Genomic DNA, 20,521 nt, shown 5'->3' with positions numbered 1-20,521 from the left:
TTGATCCCCTGCTGATTTTGTATGTTTGCCCACTGACAGAGAAATGATCAGTCTATAATTTTAATGGTAGGTTTATTTTAACAGTGAGAGACAGAATAACAACAACAAAAATCCAGAAAAACGCATTTCAAAAAAGTTATAAATTGATTTGCATTTTAATGAGTGAAATAAGTATTTGACCCCTTCGTAAAACCTGACTTTATACTTGGTGGCAAAATCCTTGTTGGCAATCACAGAGGTCAAACGTTTCTTGTAGTTGGCCACCAGGTTTGCACACATCTCAGGAAGGATTTTGTCCCACTTCTCTTTGTAGATCCTCTCCAAGTCATTAAGGTTTTGAGGCTGACGTTTGACAGCTCGAACCTTCAGCTCCCTCTACAGATTTTCTATGGAATTAAGGTCTGGAGACTAGCGAGGCCACTCCAGCACCTTAATGTGCTTCTTCTTGAGCCACTCCTTTGTTGCCTTGGCCATGTATTTTGGGTCATTGCCATGCTGGAATACCTATCCACGACCCATTTTCAATGTCCTGGCTGAGGGAAGGAAGTTCTGACCCAAGATTTGAAGGTACATGGCCCTGTCCATCATCCCTTTAATGTGGTGAAGTAGTCCTGCCCCCTTAGTAGAAAAACACCCCCAAAGCATGTTTCCACTTCCATGTTTGATTGTGGGGATGGTGTTCTTGGGGTCATTGGCAGCATTCCTCCTCCTCCAAACACAGCAAGTTGAATTGATGCCAAAGAGCTCGATTGTGGTCTCAGCTGACTACAACACTTTCACACAATTCTCCTCTGAATCATTCAGATGTTCATTGTCAAATTTCAGATGGGCCTGCACATGTGCTTTCTTGAGCAGGGCAACCTTGTGGGCACTGCAGAATTTCAGTCCTTCACAGTGCAGTGTGTTACCAATTGTTTTCTTGGGGACTATGGTCCCAGCTGCCTTGAGATCATTGACAAGATCATCCTGTGTAGCTGTGGGCTGATTCCTCACTGTTCTCATGATCATTGACACTTCACGAGGTGAGATCTTGCATGCAGCCCCAGAATGAGGGAGATTGACAGTTATTTTGTGTTTCTTCCATTTGCAAATAATTGCACCAACTGTTTTCACCTTCTCACCAAGCTGCTTGGTAATAATTTTGTAGCCCATTCCAGCCTTGTGTAGGTCTACAATCTTGTCCCTGACATCCTTGGACAGCTCTTTGGTCTTGGCCATGGTGAAGAGTTTGGAGTCTGATTGATTGCTTCTGTGAACAGGTGTCTTTTATACAGGTAACAAGCTGAGATTAGGAGCACTCCCTTTAAGAGAGTGCTCCTAAGCTCGCAACCTCTATAAAAGACACCTGGGAGCCAGAAATCTGGCTGATTGATAGAGAATCAAATACTTATTTCACTCATCAAAATGCAAATCAATTTACAACTTTTTTGAAATGTGTTTTTCTGGATTTTTTGTTATTATTCTGTCTCTCACCGTTAAAATAAACCTACCATTAACATTATAGACTGATCATTTCTTTGTCAGTGGGCAAACATACAAAATCAGCAGGGGATCAAATATTTTTTCCCTTCACTGTATAAAGTAATATATAGCCACCAACTTTCATAGGACAGGGGAACTATTTACAATCAAGGACAATGTTTGCCACTTTACAAGTAGTCTTCAACATAACCACATCTGGGACCAGAATCATAGTTTCTGAGCAAAGTAGTAATTATGTAAGACGTTGTTTGAGTGCCCATGTGACTGCTTCTCTCAACAATCACAATACTTGCGTTCCCAGGTGTGGTTGTTAAGTAATCACACAGGTAGTTACAGGTAAGGAGCACAAGATGGTTCAGTGAGGTGGGGGAGATACTGGGAGGCTATGCGCAGAAGCTGAAAATCCTCCCTGATGAAATCCAAATATAATTTTCAACCCTTGAGCAAAGAGACATTTGGTGCATAGTTTGGACCAGCCCCCCCACCTGAGGTATCCCATGCTCCTTACCTTACTGGCTGACTCTCTGCTCGGATTTTGGCTCCTTCTTGTCTCTGGGGGCTGGCTAAAAGAGCTGCCCTGCCAAAGGAGTTCAGCTCCCCTCCATGAATGGAAAGAAACACCTTTGATGCTGTGCAGAAATGGAACTGAAATGGGGTGTTGTCTTACCTGAACGCCTTTTCTCAGCACGGAGATGGATAATCCACCAATGGGTTGAGACTGTATTCCTGCCCAATCAGATCAGTCAGCCAAAGTTGCCACGCCCGTCCTGGACCACGAGATTCCCAGTCTTGACACGAGCGAAGCCATTGACTGACAGCAAGACGTTTTGGCTCAAACTATTTACCCCTAACCATCATGGTCTACAAGGGTGGGTGTGGATTATCCATCTCCTTGCTGAGAAAAGGCGTTCAGGTAAGACAACGCCCCTTCTCCAGCACTGGAGATGGATAATCCACCAATGGGACATACCAAAGCCTATTGTCCCTCGGGGTGGGGAATAGACTGGTCCTGTGTGGAACTTTGGTTTAGCACCTGCTGAAGAACCCTCCTACCAAAGGAGGCCTCTGCAGAGGAGTATTTGTCGATTTTGTAGTGGTGAATAAATGGGGAAGGCGAGGCCCAAGTGGCCGCCTTGCAAACCTCCTCAATGGAAGCCTGTGTGGCCCATGCTGCCGAGGTGGCAGCACTCCTTGTGGAGTGAGCCGTGACATGTCTGGGGACTGGCAAAGCCTCCGCCTGGTATGCCCCAGCGATGCATGCCCTGATCCACCTGCCAATGGTGGAAGAAGAGACCTTCCGGCCCCTAGAGGAGGAGTGAAAGGATATAAAGAGAGCCTCTGAACAGTGGAATTCCGCTGTCCGTGAAATGTAGTATCTTAGCGCCCTGCGGACGTCTAATGTATGCCATTGTCGTTCTAGGGCTTGAGTTGGATTTGGACAAAAATCCGGTAGGACTATTTCTTGTGACCTGTGAAAAAGGGAGTTGACCTTTGGGATGAAGGAAGGGTCTAGTCGCAAGACTACCTTGTCCCTGTGAAAGTAACACAGGTCTTTCCTTGTTGAGAGTGAGGCTAACTCGGATATACGACGAGCTGACGTAATTGCTACCAAGAATGCTACCTTGTGGGTTAGGTAGCGGATGTCACATGTTTTGAGTGGTTCGAACGGTGCTCTGGTGAGAGCTCGCAGTACTCGTGGGAGCTCCCACGAGGGATACCTGTGTATGGTAGGTGGCCTAATGTTCGCAGCCCCTTTGAGGAAGGAGCGGAGTAGGGGATGTTGGCCCAGGGGTTCACCAGTGTTGCCCGACAGTATTGTTGAGAGGGCGGCGATCTGCCTACGCAGTGTGTTTGGCGCTAGGCCTCTCTCTAGGCCGCCTAGTAGGAATTCCAGAATGTTGGGAATTGTGAGCTCTCTGAGGGACAGGCTCCGTTCAGAGCACCATGCCTGAAAGTTTTTCCACATGGTTTCGTAAATACGGTTCGTGGAAGGGCGTCTGGAGGCCTGGATAACCCTGATTACTCCCTATGAACACAGTCCCCTTTTTAAGATTGACCGTTCAAGTACCAAATGGCTAGTTGTAGCCTTTGTGGCTCTGGGTGTAAGATCATCCCCTGGCTGAGTGAGACTTTCTCTGGGGGAATTCGCCAGGGATTCGTGTGAGAGAGGCTTCTCAAGTCTGCGAACCAAGGTCTCCTGGGCCAATATGGGGCCACTAGGATTATCTCGGCTCGTTCCTGGAGAAGTTTGCGTATTACGGCCGGGAGGAGAGGCAGGGGGGGGGAAAGTGTATAGGAGGCCCCTCGGCCATAGACTCCGTAACGCATCCGTCTGCTCCGCTTCCACAGATGGGAATCGGGAGAAGAAGCGAGTCAGCTGGGCATTGACGGGGAAGCGAATACCTTGAGGAAGGGCGAAGCGGTGGCAGATCTCCTTGAAGATCCTCGGGTGGAGGTGCCATTCCGCGTGATCTACTGTTGACCTGCTCAATAGATCTGCCTGGGTGTTTGTTTCCCCTGATATATGGTCGGCTTTTATTGAGGCCAGGTTTTGTTCTGCCCAAGTCCCCAGTAGGAGTGCTTCGGACCATAGGGATCGGGAGTGCGTTCCCCCTTGCCGATTTATGTAGGCTTTGGCTGTCACGTTGTCTGTTAGGACTAGTACGTGGCGCCGTGTTAGCCTGCTGTGAAAGTGTCATAGTGCCAGATGGATGGCTCGAAGTTCGAGCCAGTTTATGTTGTGACGGAGGTCCACTGTGGACCAGCGGCCCTGCGTCCACCTGATCCCGAGGTGAGCTCCCCAACCGAACAGGCTTGCGTCGGTTGTGAGTACTATTGTGTCCGGCTCCCTGAAGTTGGAGCCTCTGAATAGGGCTGGCGATAGCCACCATCTGAGCGAACACCGTACCCGTTGTGGTAACCCTACCCTTCTTTGGGATGCGCTGAGCTCCTGCCTCTGGAATGGAAGCATGAACCATTGTAACTCCCGTGAATGCAGTCTGGCCCATGGGACGATTGCTATGGTCGAGATCATTTTCCCTAACAGTTGGGAGAGGCTGACCAGTGTTACCGACTGACGTCAGCGTAGCTGTGTTATTGCCTCCTTTATGCTGTTGCGGCGTTCCTGGGAGAGGTATACCTTGTACTCCACTGTGTCTATGATGGCCCCGAGGTGTAATATTCTCGTTGATGGAACCAGGTGGCTCTTGAGGAAGTTCACCAAGAAGCCGTGATCCTATAGCAGTCTCACTACTAGTTTGAGGTCCGCCTGGGCAGAGTGGGCGGACGATGACTGGATTAATATATCGTCCAGATAGCACTGAACTCTGACCGGTATGGTCCTTAGATGAGCTGCTAGGACCGCCAGTATCTTGGTGAACACCCTGGGGGCTGATGATAGGCCGAATGGGAGAGCCCTGTATTGGAAGTGACGTCCCCCGTAAGCGAACCGTAAGAACCGGCGGTGGGTCAGAGAGATGGGGATACATAAGTACGCCTCCGTGAGGTCGATAGAGGAGGTCCCCTTTTTTTACGCTTCCTTGTATGGAGAGCAATGTTTGCATCTTGAATTTGAGATATGCCAGATGGAAATTTAGGCCTTTGAGATCTAGAATAGCTCTCCATCCTCCTGATGGTTTGGGAACCACAAACAGTATGGAGTAAAATCCCTGACCTCTCTGGTCCAGTGGTACCGGTTCTATGGCTCGGATACTTAGTAGGTGTTGAACGGCTTCGTTCATGAGTTTCTTTTTTTTTTTTTTTTGGTTCCGGGGACAAGGACAGGGGAGGAAACAGTTTGGTGGTTTGGAGAGGAATTCCAGGTAGAGCCTGTGGCGTATGGTGTTTCTGACCCATACGTCCGTGGTGGTTTCTTCCCACTGGTGGGCAAACTGGGCGAGCCTCCCCCCCTATGGGAAGGGTTGAGGAGTCATCTGGAGTGACGAAAGGGATGGTTGTTCCCCCGAAAGGGCCGCCTTCCCTGCGCTTGCTGCCTAGGCCTTGGGTTTTGCCTTTCTGTTTGTCTCTCCTGCCTATCCTGTCTAGCCTGAAAGGGCTGTGCTGGCTAGGAGTAGGTGAAAGGAATGTTTCCTTCCGAAGTAACCTGGTCATCTCTCCTGTTTCTTGAGAACGGGGTTAAGGACCTTGTGTTTGTCCTTATTCTCCGTTAGATAAGGCGTTAGTGCCTTGCCAAATAATTTGGCTCCCTGGTACGGGGCAGATGCCAGTTTCCATTTGGATTTGGCATCGGCCTGCCAGTGTTTTAACCAAAGCAGGCGTCTGCCCGTAATGTTGGACGCTATTGCTCTGGCTGAGAACCTGGCCGCTTGGAGTGTTGCGTCTGACGCATACTCCGTGGCTGCAACCATTTTGCTGAGTTCCTGTTGGGTACGGATGTCCTCTACAGGGACTCGGCCTTGCAATTCACGCAGCCAGCAGAGTGCGGCTCTGCTGAAAAAAGAAGCAGAGGTAGCAGCTCTAATAGCCCATGCTGTTGCTTGTGCATTCTCCAGTAGATGGACTCGCATTTGCGGTCCTTGGCGTTAAGGGCCTCTGAAAAGTCTCCCATTATGGCAGTGTCTGATACTAGGGGCCCTAAGGGCTCGTCTACCATTGGTACCTCCAACGCCTCCTCCAGTTCCTTGGCTACGTTGTATAGCCTCTTATCGGTGTTACCCGGAAGAGGAAGGGAGGCTGGTGAGGTCCATTGTTTCCAGACGGCCTTTAGGAACAGGGCCGGACAAGCAATGCGGTGTTGAGTGGTTACCTTTTCGGCGAACCTGGGGTCTGCCTCCACGTCGGGAAGGGCTGGTTCTGCTGGAGTTCCCTGCCCGAGATGAGCCGTGGATTCGGCCTTACACAGTAGGGTGACAAAAAGAGAAGGGTTAAAGAGACCGTTGAAAGAAGACACCTCAGGTAGGTTGTCTTCGTCCTCGGACATTTGAACCTCCTGCGATGTGCCTGGTTGGTCAAGGTCAGAGTCATCAGAAAGGGATGACCCAGAAGGGGAGGAGAGGTCTTGTTGGTCCTCAGTTTCCTTCTGATGGCCGGATCTGTGTCTGGCCGCTGCTGGCTTGATGCTCTGGGCTCTGGCCTCGAGGCACGGTCAACCGCTTGCGCTATTAATGCCGCTAGCCGGTCCTCCGATGGAATAAGAGGGGCCGAGTTCATTTGTGTCCCCGCTGTCGCAGGTGTGAATGTGGCCTCTGGAGCTCCTTGTGACCTCCGTGGCGAAAAAGATTGGGATGAGAATTCACCTGTCCCACATCTTGCTGGGGACTGGGATGATTCCCCTGTTGATCAGACCCCCAGAGGGGATGATGAGGCCCCCAGAGGTAACTCAGGGGCTAGGTTCCCCTTCTGATTCTTCTCTATTCTGGCCCTTTTTTGAGCCCTGGCAAATTCTTTTTCTAGGGCTTGGTGTCTCCTGTTTGCTTGTTTGTCTGCCTTCCTGGACAACTTTTTTGTAGATCTGGCCTTAGAGGCCGTTGTATTGTCGGAGCTCTCTGAACTGGGTGCTCCTGAGGTGGAAAGCAGGGCTCCTGTAGAGGGCATGAGAGCTTCCTCCATTCTCCAATAGTGCAGGGTCACGAGAGGGGAACCCCGGTAATAGGAGAGTATACACACTGAGTAAGGACAGACGCACTACAGGGGGCGCCTGGAACCCAGGTACAGCCTCTGTGTCTAGGCCCGAATTCATGGCTGTGCACGGGTAAGGACAGGCACACTAATGGGGATGCCTGGAACCCGGCCCGGTCTGCTGCAGATAAGGACAGGCACATGATTTGGGGTGCCTGGAATCCAAGCAATAATAACCCAGATACATACAGGTCCACTGATGGGTTACCTGAGGTCCGGGTGGAGCCAGATAATATTTAAAAAATTTTTTTATTAATTAATTGAATTAATTAAATTAATTATTAGCAATTAATTTTGTTTTAATTGATTGTAGTTGGAGAAACACCAAGTCCTGGAAGAGAAGATGCTATTTTTCTATTTACCTTAATGCTCTCTGCTATCTTGCCTATTCTTCTTAAGCTTTCTCTGGTTGGATTTCTCCTTTCTGTGAGTGACGGGGAAATCCCCCCCCAAACAGCTGATGCTGCCAGGAAAAAACTCTCCGCATGCGCAGTAGCTCCTTCTTGCTGTGCGATGCCACGTGCACTAGAACAAAGGGACGCGCATTCGCTGAGCAGCTCCGACAATGGCGGTCCTTTTAAACTGTCGGAGCTCTCCGGTGAAGACGGAAGGCAAATTCTCCTGTTTTCCCTCTGTCAGCTGTTCCGCGCTAGGGCCTGAGCTTTCCCTGCGCTTTGCTCTCTCTCTCTCTCCCCGCGCCTCCCCCCCCACAAACACCTCCCAAGCGTGCTTCTGCCATGGAGCTGCAGCCGCAAGCTCCATCCGCGCTGCTCAGCTGATCCGGCTGAACGGTAAGGGAAGTGAAGGGAGCTAGGTAAAGGGAGAGGAGTAAGGTAGAGGTAAGATAGGTAAGATAGAGAGGAAGGAAATTCCTTCCTCTCTATCAAGGGAGACTTCCCCCGTGGGGTTGTGAATTTTAGGCTCCCTTGAAATTTTAAAATTTAGAAATTTAATAGGGGCCAATTAAACAGAATTTAATCCTTGCTACCAACTCTCAGCTACTGGGAATAATCCACCAATGGAGAGAAACTGTACCTGCCTAAGAGCCAAGTTGCACGTCTGAATGCTTGGCGAGATCAGTCAAGACTGGGAATCTTGTGGTCCAGGACGGGCGTGGCAACTTTGGCTGACTGATCTGATTGGGCAGAAATACAGTCTCAACCCATTGGTGGATTATCCATCTCCAGTGCTGGAGAACTTCAGTATTTCTACAGTCATCCAAAGGAATTCAGCTCTCCTCGAGAGACAGCTTTTTTAGACAGACCTCAGAGATGAGAGTTTTCTCAGCAAGTGACAGCACCTTGCAATGTTCCCTGCTGGCTTCCCTCTTGACTTTCTGGGAAAGACAGCAGAGAAGTTTGCAAATAGTGATCACATGATCATGGAGCCTTTGGCAACCAGCTGTAAGTATGAGAAGGTTGCCAAATACCCAAACAGTAATCACATGACTATAGGGATGGCGGTACAGTGTTTTGTGATGGCCAGAAGTGCTTTGCAGACCTTAAATCATTCTTTCCAGGACCATTGCACTTCTAGATAATTGTTGAATGAACAATCATAAGTCAAGGACTATCTATACATCAACGTAAATATCGCATTAGCCACAAATTACATTATGAGATAACTTTACATGTATATAAAGCAATCCTATTTTTTTCTTTGTTAACCCTTTATCCATCCCCAATTTTTTTAGGAAGAAATTTACATTAGATTGAAGCAACGTTTCATTCTGAAATTGTGTTATAAAGCAAAATATTTGTGATGAACTTAAAACAGATACCTTTCTACATGCAGGACAAAGTCCATTCTCATCTGTGCGAATACGATGCCAACAGAAGCGACAGATCTGGTAACCACAGGTGCAAGGGAAGAAGTTTATGTCATCAATCTCCAGAGGCTCCATGCAAAGGGGGCATTCGACAGGGTCTTCCTTTGCATCTGGGCTGCGAGACATCTCTTCTCACAGAGCAGCAAAAAGTATGTAATAACTTAAGGGAGTAATAAGATCAGCAGAGAAAAAAATGAAGATATTCAAAGATCTGTAAAAGAAAAATAAAGATAATTGAATTAGTATTTAAGTATATACTGGAATGTAATCATTACTTTAATTCGTTGCAATTGTGTATCTTCATTATTTTCTGACAGAAGTCCTTCATTATATGTTCTATCTTAATTTTGGGATATATCTCTTATAAGCTTTCAATTAACTGTTGGAAATAGTAGCATGTAAACTAAGTATCATTGTTAAACCAATTAAACTACATAAACCATCAACCTGCATTTCTATTGCTTATATGTTTGGCAATCTGGCTGTATTCTGTATCTTAATTCACAATAGATAGAAAAACAATAAAACTCTTTAAGACAGAAAGCCTAAAGAGAATGTGGCAGTGACCCTATTGGTTTGATCCTCCACAACAGTCGCATCTGCATGTGGCCCTTGGGAAAAGTAATTGCCCACCTCTGTATTATGGGAAACGTCAATTGACCAAAAGTATGATAGGTAGTAGAAATCAATACTGAGGAGCTCATGACCACGCATTTGGAAGACCGCAACTTAGAATTCAACAAGAGTAAATGGTGATCTGTATGAATTAATGGGAAATATTTTATTTGTGAAACTAAGAGAAGGGAACGATATAATAGATCTGAAAGAAAACAATGTGAATCTCATGGAGGAGAATTAATGAATACATGCAGAAAAGTGAATGACTGAAGTTAATTAATGGTGTATAGTACTGGTATTTAGATGCAAAACAGGCAAGGATTCTTCTGATCCGTCACTAATATGATCTTTTTGTCAACTGTGCTTTGTGCTTTCTTCTGGACTCCCATGGTAGCTCTGAAAGCTCAAAAAATTCAATGGCCATGCAAGGATGTCTTTTAAAGGAGCATCTGAAAGCTAGAGAGGATACCTAACTCTAAATGCAAAGCACCCCTACTACTTCAAATACTGCACACCACTAGGTTGAATTAAATTTAGGGAAGATTAAGAAGGAATTCAATTATAGAGTGCCCTGGAAGAAGTGGATTATCTAAGACTTTTTTACTTAGGGTATAGCTTGGGCATAAAATGAAAACATCTATGGTTATGCTAGCAGATCAGCTTTCTTGGGATGTAGATATGACCTAAAGCACCCCTTCTGTCCCTATTAAACCTGTCAACAGTTCTGAATATGATCAAATATCATTCACGGACATGCTGTTTCAGTGGCTTCTCCAGACAATGGTAACAAGTAAGAAGAGTCTGGCTCAATAGTCCCTTATATGTAGGATATTGCAGAATTTACATTTTTCTCCAGCTACTTAACATCTGCATGAAGCCATTGGGCAAGTCAATCTGGGATATAATATCATTATTATACTGATGATACTCAGCTTGGGCTACCTTGGGCTATGATAGGTGATGCTGTGAAAGTCATGTCCTAGTTCCTGAAGGCTATTAAGACCTAGAACTAAGGAGAAACGTCCTGACAGTTAGAACAATTAACCAGTGGAACAACCTGCCTCCAAAAGTGGTCAATGCTCCGACACTGGAAGTTTTTAAGAGACTGGACAGCCATTTGTCTAAAATAGTATAGGTTTTCCTGCCTGAGCAGGGGGTTGGACTAGATGACCTCCAAGGTCCCTTCCAACTTTTTATTTTTTTATTACTATTATTACTATTATTATTATTATTGATCATCGCACAGTCAGCCAGATGTTCAGACTGGATTTGGCATTTTGTCTACCTATCGAGTCCTTACCCAGGACCTGGGATAGGCAGATGTGGATGTTTGATGGTATTACAGATATCGTCGCAGGATGGAAGCAGTTCCTAGTAAGGCCGCCTTTTGCAATTGACTAATAGCGAATTTGTCAATGCCAATGGTTATTATTATGGAACCAAACAGAGAAATTGAACCCAAGCAAGATGAAGTTCTGTTTGTTCATCAATATTGTCCAACTGCTTCAGTACTTTCTCTTGACTTGAAAATCCTCTGAATTCAAACTACTCCTAGATAGGCAACTAAAGGCCAGAGGTAGGAGGGTTTATACTTAATTCTCAGTGAGTCATACCCTAATTTCCTACCCTGATCTTTCAGCAGCCTTTGATATCATTGATGGTATTTAACAGGATTAGAGCACTGGGAATGAGGTGCTGAGTCTTGCAGTACTTCTTTCTCCTAAGCAACTTCTAGTTGGGGCACTGAACCTTTCCCTCCGACACTGCAGGATACTCAGGGCTCAACTCTCTCCCCATTATTATTTACAATTTACATGAAACCACTGGGTAAGGTTATTATGTAGATTATACTCAGCTGCATATCTCTGTTGTTCAAATGATACTTTCCCACTGCCTGGTGCTTGAAGTTCTGTATGAGGAAGTATAGACTAACTTAATTCTAGCAAGACCGAATAGAACCTCCTGAATATTTTCCATCTGTGATTCTGGATGGGACAGCACTCATGCAGATTGAGTTGCTGTGTAATTTTAGGGTTTTCCTGGATTCACAGCTTTTGCTAGAGCAGGTAGAAACCATAACCAGGGTTTTTTTGCCCAAATCCCTTTTGTGCAATAACTGCTCCTGTTCCTGGATCAGGAGGCAGGCCCTGCTCACAGTCGCTCATACCTTAGTCACCTCCCAGCTGGATTACTACAATGTATGCTATATGAGGCAACTGGGCAAAATGCAGTGGCCTGAACAGGTTCAGGTGCACCATAATATACCTTATGGAACACTACTTCACAAGCTATACTAGCTTCCAATCGTTTTCAAGGTCTGATTCAAGATGCTTATTGCCACCTATAAGCCTATATGGCATGGGCCAGGTTATTCACTGAAGTACCTGTCTCCAATTGTTTCTGACTATCCCACGAAATCTGGTAGGATAGACATACTCTCAGTCCATTCTATGAAACAATGTCATCTAGTAGTGCAGGTAATATGCCTTTGTCACAGTGAAGTAGCATCCCCCCTTCCTGCCTGCCTAAGAATTTAGATGGTTCTAACCCAATTCACTTTACAGAAGGTCTTGAAGATTTTCCTTCAAACCAGAATCCTAGATGAACACACTATATATTGTAATAAACTGGGAGACAGTGTCAACCCAATCAGTTAAAGTTAGACAACTGTGGAAAATTAACTCCAAAGGAGTTAGATCAACTCCATAGGAATATGATGCTATAGTTTCTCCTCTTTCTTATAGTTCAATGGATCAGGAATCTGTCTGCTTCCAAATGTTATCTGCGTGTTGAATCTGATTAACCTTGCCTTTTTCCCCCCTCAACAGATCAGATTAGCTATAAACCAGGAAAAACCTGCAACTGTTTAGGTTTGTACTGGTAAACATTTTAAGTTATTACCTACAAGGAAGTCTTAGTTTCAGAGATATGAATACAGTACTTTATAGTTAATACCTAATCCACAACAACTAGAATGCAAATCTAACTCACATTATAAGTTTAGTTCAAATATGCTATAGCATTAAAAACTGTTTTCAATTATTATAATCTGAAATACTATATCATTCACAAAACTATGTGCTTTCATTATATGTAAATAATCTATTATTTACATTATTATTAAATCAATCTATTATTCATTTTATCTATCACAATAATCATAAGCTTCAATATCCCATTCTACATAAGCTTTTACAAGTCTATATTATTCTTATTACCATTATTGTTGGTTGCATAGTCAGGCAGATGTTTAGACTGAATTTGGTATTTTTATCCACTTATTAGGGTAGGCAGATATTGTTAAGCTGGAATAGGCAGATGTTGTTGTTTGATGGTGTTAAAGGTACTATTACAGGATATAAGCTGTTTTAAGTAAAGTTGCCTTTTCCAATTGATTTTGTCAATGCTGATGGTATTCAAGTCATGCTCTATTGGTAGTATCTTTGTTTTCTTTCTCTCCAGTTGTTCTACTTATAATTGCATGTCTTTGTATTTTGTGATTTTCTCCAATACTTTTTCATCTATTCTATTGTCTCTAGATACTACATCCACTATCCGGTCTTTTTGTCTTTCTTCTTGGCAATTTATGTGACAGATGCCTGTCTGTTTGAATTATTAATTTAAATGTATTGGCCACCATATTCCAAATTTTTCACAATACAATTTTTACTCCAAAATTATTAATAAAAATGAAATCTTAAGTGCTATGGGAATGTTTTTACTTTAAATGAAATTAAATATAAGTGTAGATCCATATTATTTCTACAGATATACACAAAAGTATACAAAGTCCAAGTCCATAAAACATTTAAATCAACAATTTTATTTATTTGAATTTTATAGTCACCCATCTCAACAACTGCTAAGAAAATTAAGATTAATGTTGTTTCTTTTAGTATTCTGAGATCGAGTTCACTGTACTTTATTTAAAAACTGCTACATATGTTTTAATTAATAAATCCATTGCACACTAATCTGCTTTAAGAGTTGATTGCTCCTCCTCCCTACAATCTAATTCAGGGGTGTCAAATTGCCGGCCCACGGGCCAGACGCATCACATGGAAGCCGCGCCCACTCCATTGCCGGCAATGGCAAAACTGTCCCGATATGTCGCGCGATGTTACATGATGTCACGAGTTTGAAATGTCTGATCTAATCAATCCCATTTTGAGAAATTCTGCATTTTAGAGAGATACTATTTTAGTAGTCATCTACAGAAACAAAAATGTCTGGCTTACTTAGATGAACCCAAATAGTTTGCTCTATAATTTCACATTTGGGCTACACCCAACATATAAATATATCTGGAAGGCTCTCCCAAATGTTTCTTATACTAATAAGTATTTGAAACCAAAACATACAAATCAGAGTATGTTTAAATTAAATATCTTCATCCAGGTTTCTCAGATTAGGAGCATCAGATGTTCTTTAGTGACACATTTAACAAATCATCTCCCTTATAAGTAGCTTAAGTGTATACACTGTGTGCACAATTATTAGGCAAGTTGTATTTTGGAGGATTAATTTTCTTATTTAACAATTATAGTACTCTCAGTCAATCCAAAATGTTAATAAATCTCAAATCTGAACATTTAAGAAAGTAAAAAATTCTCTTAGGAGAATGTGTGTGCACAATTATTGGGCCACTATTAGTGTGCAGAATTATTATGCAATGAAATGAAAAATGAAAATTTGCCCATCTCACTTGTTTATTTGTATCTGTTAAAATGATAATAATAAACAAATAGCTCAAATGTTTGATAGTTGACATTTAAAAACAACAACAACAACCAGTGACCAATATAGCCACCCTTCCTTTCAATAAGTCATAAGCCTTCCGTTCCTGGAGTCTGTCAGTTTCTTGATCTGTTGACAATCAACGTTTTGTGCAGCAGCAACCACAGCTGGCTAAGGAATTCTGGGAGTTGAAGTCCAGAAGTCATAAAAGGGCCATGTTTGAAGACCCCTGATATAGGGTGATAATCTCCTTAGGCCACACCTTCATCATTACACAAATAACACATCATCTGATATGCTTATGTCTACTAAGCATTCAAGTTTATACAGCTTGGAGGTGGAAAATATGCATAAAAATGATATGGTCAAAATACTCACTTGCCTAATAATTGTGCACACAGTGTATAGGTAAAACTTCACTCCCCTATAAGGATGTACATCTTCTAAATGAAGATGATTTTTTTAATGTAAGAACAGGCAAATTAACTTATAAATGTTCCTTATTACAAGTAAATATGATAAGGTATCTATTATCTTGTTTAAAATTATTATAAATTTATATTACGTATATATTTTCAGGCAAATTTAGAAAAAGTTCATGTCTCAATGAATGAATAAACTTAAATTGAACGAATTGGTCAAGTCTATTAATTTTCTTAGTAAAAAAACCCCAAATGAATCACATCAGTAAAATATCATATAGTAGCACTTTTCATACTCCTTGTTTTCTGATATCCATCGCTTGAACATAATATGTTATAATTTTAGAAAACATCAATAATTTAAAATGAGACAAGAGTTAAGTTTTGATTGCAATAATGCAATGAACTTCAGAGTATTTATATTCTATACTGTAATTTTATTTCTATCAATTAGAAGCGATATAAACAATGGCAAACAACATCCTCCCAGATTCTCAAAATGGATGGTATGTGAGACAAAGACCAATCTATACACATGGGCGTACTTTGCACTTGTTGGGTGCTATTTTTTCTCATATGAGAAAGGAGTGCATTCTCTGTTTCAAAAAGGCAATATAAAATTTAAGTTGCGAAACATTTTTCTATTTGTTTACCCTATTGTTGATAATCTCTTATTTTACCAGCCAATGCGTAAGCATTTAAATAGTAGTTTGTTTTAAATTATTATGCATTCTATTTTTCAGACAATGATATAAAAACACAGAGGTAAGCAAAAAAGAAGAATACTGTTCCAAGGAAACAAATTAGAATTGGACTGAATGGTAACTATTGGACAGTTTAATTTTTCATGACTTGTTTTGCAATTCATTTAAAGAGTTTATGATATATGTTGGCTCTCCTTCCTTTTTATTAACCATATATATATGGTTAATTAACCATACAGACATATATAATTATATGTTCATATTTCTCTTCATACAGCATGAATTTATTTTATCCCTCTGCCTCTGGATCTTTCTGTGGAACCCTCTGTTCTATGCAGAAGATTTGGAAATCCATGGGATAATCCAGTGCATAAGCTGTTACATTTTGGAAATAGGAAATCACCTCAAATCAAACCTATTCACAAGGTTCAGTACTGTCTATTTGGACTGGCAGAGGTTCACTAGAATCTCAGACAGAAATTGTTCATATAAGTTGCTAATCAATCCATGAAATAATGAGGACTATACCTGAAACATATCACCACTTCCAGAAAAAGGTGAGATATAATTTGGTTGGCATATTGTTTTTGATTTGGTTATTAATATATTTTAATATTTTTAAATCACTTGAATTGTGATAGAAAGGCAACCTAGAAATGCAATACATTAAAAGGATAGCAGCACCTGGCTCATATTATCTGGGTTCAAAATCCCAAAGTATTGGGCCTGTTAACAATCTGCTGAGAAACCTCCAAGGACTGGGAAGAAAAAAAACAGTCCAGAAGAAAGCAGCAGAAAACTACTTCCATATTGCTATCAAGTAAATTACATGGACATGTTCATGGAGTTTCTAGGAATTAAATCATCTTAAACATTTATCTTTTAAAGTATACAAACTAAGTTTCTCAGAGTTCTTTGTACTAGCATATGAGCTAGTACAACAAACAATTAAATAAACCAGCCCATAATATCTATATAATGTAAGAATAACATAAGTCTATGTAATGACAGGTGATATTTAAAATAGTCAACCAGTCTGAAATCATTAAGACAATTTTTTAAAATAAAAATTATTAAACATTTTAAAGAAAAAATATAAAAAAGCAGAGAATGTATAAAGACTACAAGGGTGAAATGTAAATAATGAAATATGGAAAAAATAAAGGGAAGTAAAATATCATAAAAATTAATTTTTTTAATATATCATTAATTACTTATACAAATTACATAATACCATTTTTGAAGAACTAAAAATCCCTATTCAGCTTGAAACTCATGTTAACCAAGCATAGATACCTAAAATCTTGTTTAGTATATCAGAAATTAAGTAAATTTACCTAATTTAATCTAACATTTAATATATCTGAGATTGTAATGGGAATTCAATTTTCAGATTTTGTTCAATTCTAATATAAACCATTTCCCAAAACTTAGGATTTCTAGCACTGCTACCACATGTAAAAATAATTATAAGCCGATTATTACATTTCCAAAATATTTTAGAAAATGAATTGTCCATATTAGCAATCAAAACTAGACTAAAATACTAACAAAAGAACAGGTTATATTAATTTTCTCAAAGCATAATATTTGGAGTAGACTTAATATTCTTTCACTGAAATTCCCATTGTTGCGTCTAGTATATCCAAATTCTACATCCATTTAATCAAACAGTCTTTGACACGGTCAGACTCTGACCAGATTCTCACTTAACTAATAGTTTATTGCATAACAATGCCTAATAAGAATCATGTTCACTAATAGTTCACTAACCTTAACTATTAGTGAAGATGCTTCTTATTAGACACAAAAAACATTAAGATTTCTTAAGAACCATGGAATAAGATAAAATAAACACACACATAATCTCTATATAGACTTCATTAGAGATCAAGGAGCCTATCATCTTTTTAATATTGCTGAACTACAACCCCAATCAGCAGTTACTAAAATATCCTAAATTCTACACATCCAGGATATGAAATGTGTCTTCGTTATTTACTGCATATTAACTGTCATTACCACTAGTTCTAAAACAAAATGACAAAATACTTTCATGAAATAGTTGCTTCTCCAATAGCTAAAATTAAAAAAAGAAGCTGGTTAAAACAATTCATATATTGTACAGAAGCAGTAAGATGCAGCACCATGGACAGGGTATAGAAGAAAACTATCTTTTTCTACTTTCTTAAGAAAAGAAATAGGATAGCTGAACTACCTAGAACTGAATCAAGAGCTAGAAAAAATGTGAAGTCATATCAGTACTCAGTGTAATTCACTGCCTGCTGCTTGGTCATGATATTTTCTGTTGGGTTCCATAGTATTACCTTGTTATTCAATTTATAATATTTTAATAATTTTATCTTGCAAAAACAAGAACATTTTAAATAAAATTCAGATCCATAGCAAAGGAACAAGTTTATACACACATTTTTAAGCTATTATTTCTTTAGAAAAACCATTCCTACCATTAACCTGCACTTCGACAAATCATTTCTTCCAAAGTTCTCTCTTAAATGCTATGTGTTATATACTGTTGGCTCTCCTATAATTCTCTCCACACCCAATGGAGAAAAGGCTTAATTTAATTTGCACTCTCTTCTGTTCTGGCTATGTTAGAAGAAAATTTCCCAGTGTAGAAAAGAATATAAAGTAAATTAAAGCACAAATTTAAGCATTTGGGTCATTAAGTCGAATCCTCTGCCCGTTGCAGGAATCTAACAGAGCATCCCATACAGATCTAGCCCCATATGAACACATCCAAAAGAAAGGAGTTTATGATTTTGCTGGATAATTGGTTCCATTCAACCTAACACTCACAATCTGCCTTCCTGCATACATATATGAAAGGGTAGTTGCTACAATCACAGAATATGCCTGCTACATTTCTTCCTGGAATCTTTATCCTTCTCCAGAGTTTTATCCTCTCTTTTATTAGGGTTCCAAGATCTGGATCAGGTCTAACAGGATTTCAAAGATGATTACTCTGGCTCTTTCCAACCAGATCTAAAGTGTACATTGCAAATGATGTGCAAAATTGCAGAATCTTTCCTAGCATTTTCAGAGGTAAGTCATACCTAGGATTTCACCACTATTTTAATAGATTGTATTTTTTGTCACTTCCATGGTCATGAAATGTCTTCATAAATCTTAAAGACAGAAATATACAGCATCTATATCAGGGGTGTCAAACTGCCGGCCCACAGGCCAGACGCATCATCTGGAAGCTGCACCACCCCATTGCCGGCAATGGCAAAACCGTCCTGATAGTTTGACATGTCTGATCTATATTCTAGCCTTCCATTTACTCTGGAAACTTACCTTTCCCATTTGGCCCAATTCAGACATTTATGAGCACAGATATGGATCGGGCTATTGTTTCTCTAGCAGCAAACATAGGTTAGTAAGCCTTCTTGTTTCTTGTTTCTATATATCTTTTTCATCTTTAGAGATAGAGATAAAATAGAAATATATTATCTCAGCCTAAATCTTTTAATGATGGAGATTGTTGGTCTCCTAAACCAACTTGTGGATGGACTAAAGTGGTGAAATAGTGAACTCTTTATTGCAATTTTTCCTCTATTAAACATCCTGGCCTGGATGCCTTCTTTGGAGTTTGGGATAGCTTCACTGCCCTCTTAAGACCATATATTCACCTAATTCCTATCTATAAAATTAACTGATAGTGATATCCAGCAGCTAGAAATTTATCAAAATGTCCTAGAGCTAAACATTTTGGGAAGATTTTACTAACTTGTATTTATTCCTAATGTCCTTCAAATCACAATACCATCATCAGGGCTGCAATGTGACTATCACAGACATACATAATGTACCTGTCAGATCCATTTTGGATCTTTACTCTGCCACCTGACTTCTGAGGAATCCAAATGTGTCCTATATTACTCTGAATGGAGAAGATCCTCCTTCCTCTAAACTAGAACTCAGTTCTGCTTGCCCTATTATTACAATATAAGGTGTACCTGAGGGGATCACCTTTTCTACACATCCAACCAGATGAAACAGAATGGGCATGGTGCAGATCCCATCAGCCAAAGAGTGTTGGCTGGCAGGAATCAGAAAACACCGTTTTCCCACAGTGGCTCTTCTCTATGTAACATCCTCCCTTTGAAGATTAGAATGGCTCCAACCCTGTAGCCTTTTCTAAGGCCCTAAAAACCTGGCTATGTTCCCAAGCCTGGGGTGCCAAATGTGTCAAGGGCCCCATTTCCTGGCTGTACTGACAAATGGCCAAATATCTTGTTCCTATGTACAATTAATCTGGATGTTTTTAGTGTTTTGTTCTGATTGTTTTTGTATTTTTAAATGTTTTTAGTATTTTTAACTGTAATACATTTTTTGAATTGTAAGCTCCCCAGTCATTGACTCAGTTGGGCGGCTATAGAAATTGAATAAATTAATATTCTGGAAATTATTTAAAATGGAGCTTTTCCAGAGCATTTGGTCATTAGTATGCTATTACCATCTGTTTATTATTTCTATTTATTATGGTTAATTAAGTTTACACCACCAGTGTTTTGCTTTTATTCTATAACTGTTATAGTCAATATTAACGCTGAAATTTGTTTATTTATTTTCTATGACTGCCCAATGGCTCTGGGTGGTGAACAGGTTTAAAACACTTAATTAAAATACTTAAAAACAGTACAAAAATGAGTATATACAAATGTATGTGCCAAGAAAGTTATCATAATAGTATAGTCAAAGAATAAGGCCCTTAATAATAATAACCCACTTCATCCAGAGTCTTCTGAAGCTGCCATGTGACCACTCTCTCCACTCCTTTTATGGGAAGCTTGGAAACTAGGCAAAACCTATCCTGATTAGTTGGGCCAAGTAATAGTTCCTTGAGGAGGCACACCATCACCTTCTTAAGAGATGGCACAAGCACTCCCTTTCTCAAAGAAGAATTAACTACAACTCTGACCCAATCACGCATCCCCTCCTATGCAGCCAGGACAGACATGGATCTAAAACTTAAATGGCTCAATGGGCTCAAACTTTCCCAGATAACTATAAAAGCCCCACAGATTCTACCTTATTTATATTCCACTTTATTATTTAGATGAATA

At 40.8% G+C, this 20,521-nt stretch overlaps 1 protein-coding gene across 9 annotated transcripts in view; it reads right to left on the bottom strand.

Moving 5' to 3' along the window:
- The window catches only part of CNOT4 (CCR4-NOT transcription complex subunit 4), a 106,355-nt gene that overhangs the window by 76,377 nt on the left and 9,457 nt on the right, over nt 1-20,521 (bottom strand). For all 9 annotated transcript variants that reach the window (XM_039354105.1, XM_039354110.1, XM_039354109.1 and 6 more), the window contains exon 2: nt 8,900-9,158. In XM_039354105.1, coding sequence (XP_039210039.1) covers nt 8,900-9,073 — 174 coding nt within the window. In that variant the 5' untranslated portion in view covers nt 9,074-9,158. The remainder of the gene's footprint in view (nt 1-8,899; nt 9,159-20,521) is intronic.

The sequence above is a fragment of the Crotalus tigris genome, unplaced genomic scaffold (assembly GCF_016545835.1).
Source record: "Crotalus tigris isolate CLP2741 ecotype Arizona unplaced genomic scaffold, ASM1654583v1 scf7180000018548.2558034, whole genome shotgun sequence".
NCBI classification, from domain to species: domain Eukaryota; kingdom Metazoa; phylum Chordata; class Lepidosauria; order Squamata; family Viperidae; genus Crotalus; species Crotalus tigris.
Note: the sequence above shows the minus strand (reverse complement) of the source record. Positions and strands in the feature narration are given on the sequence as shown.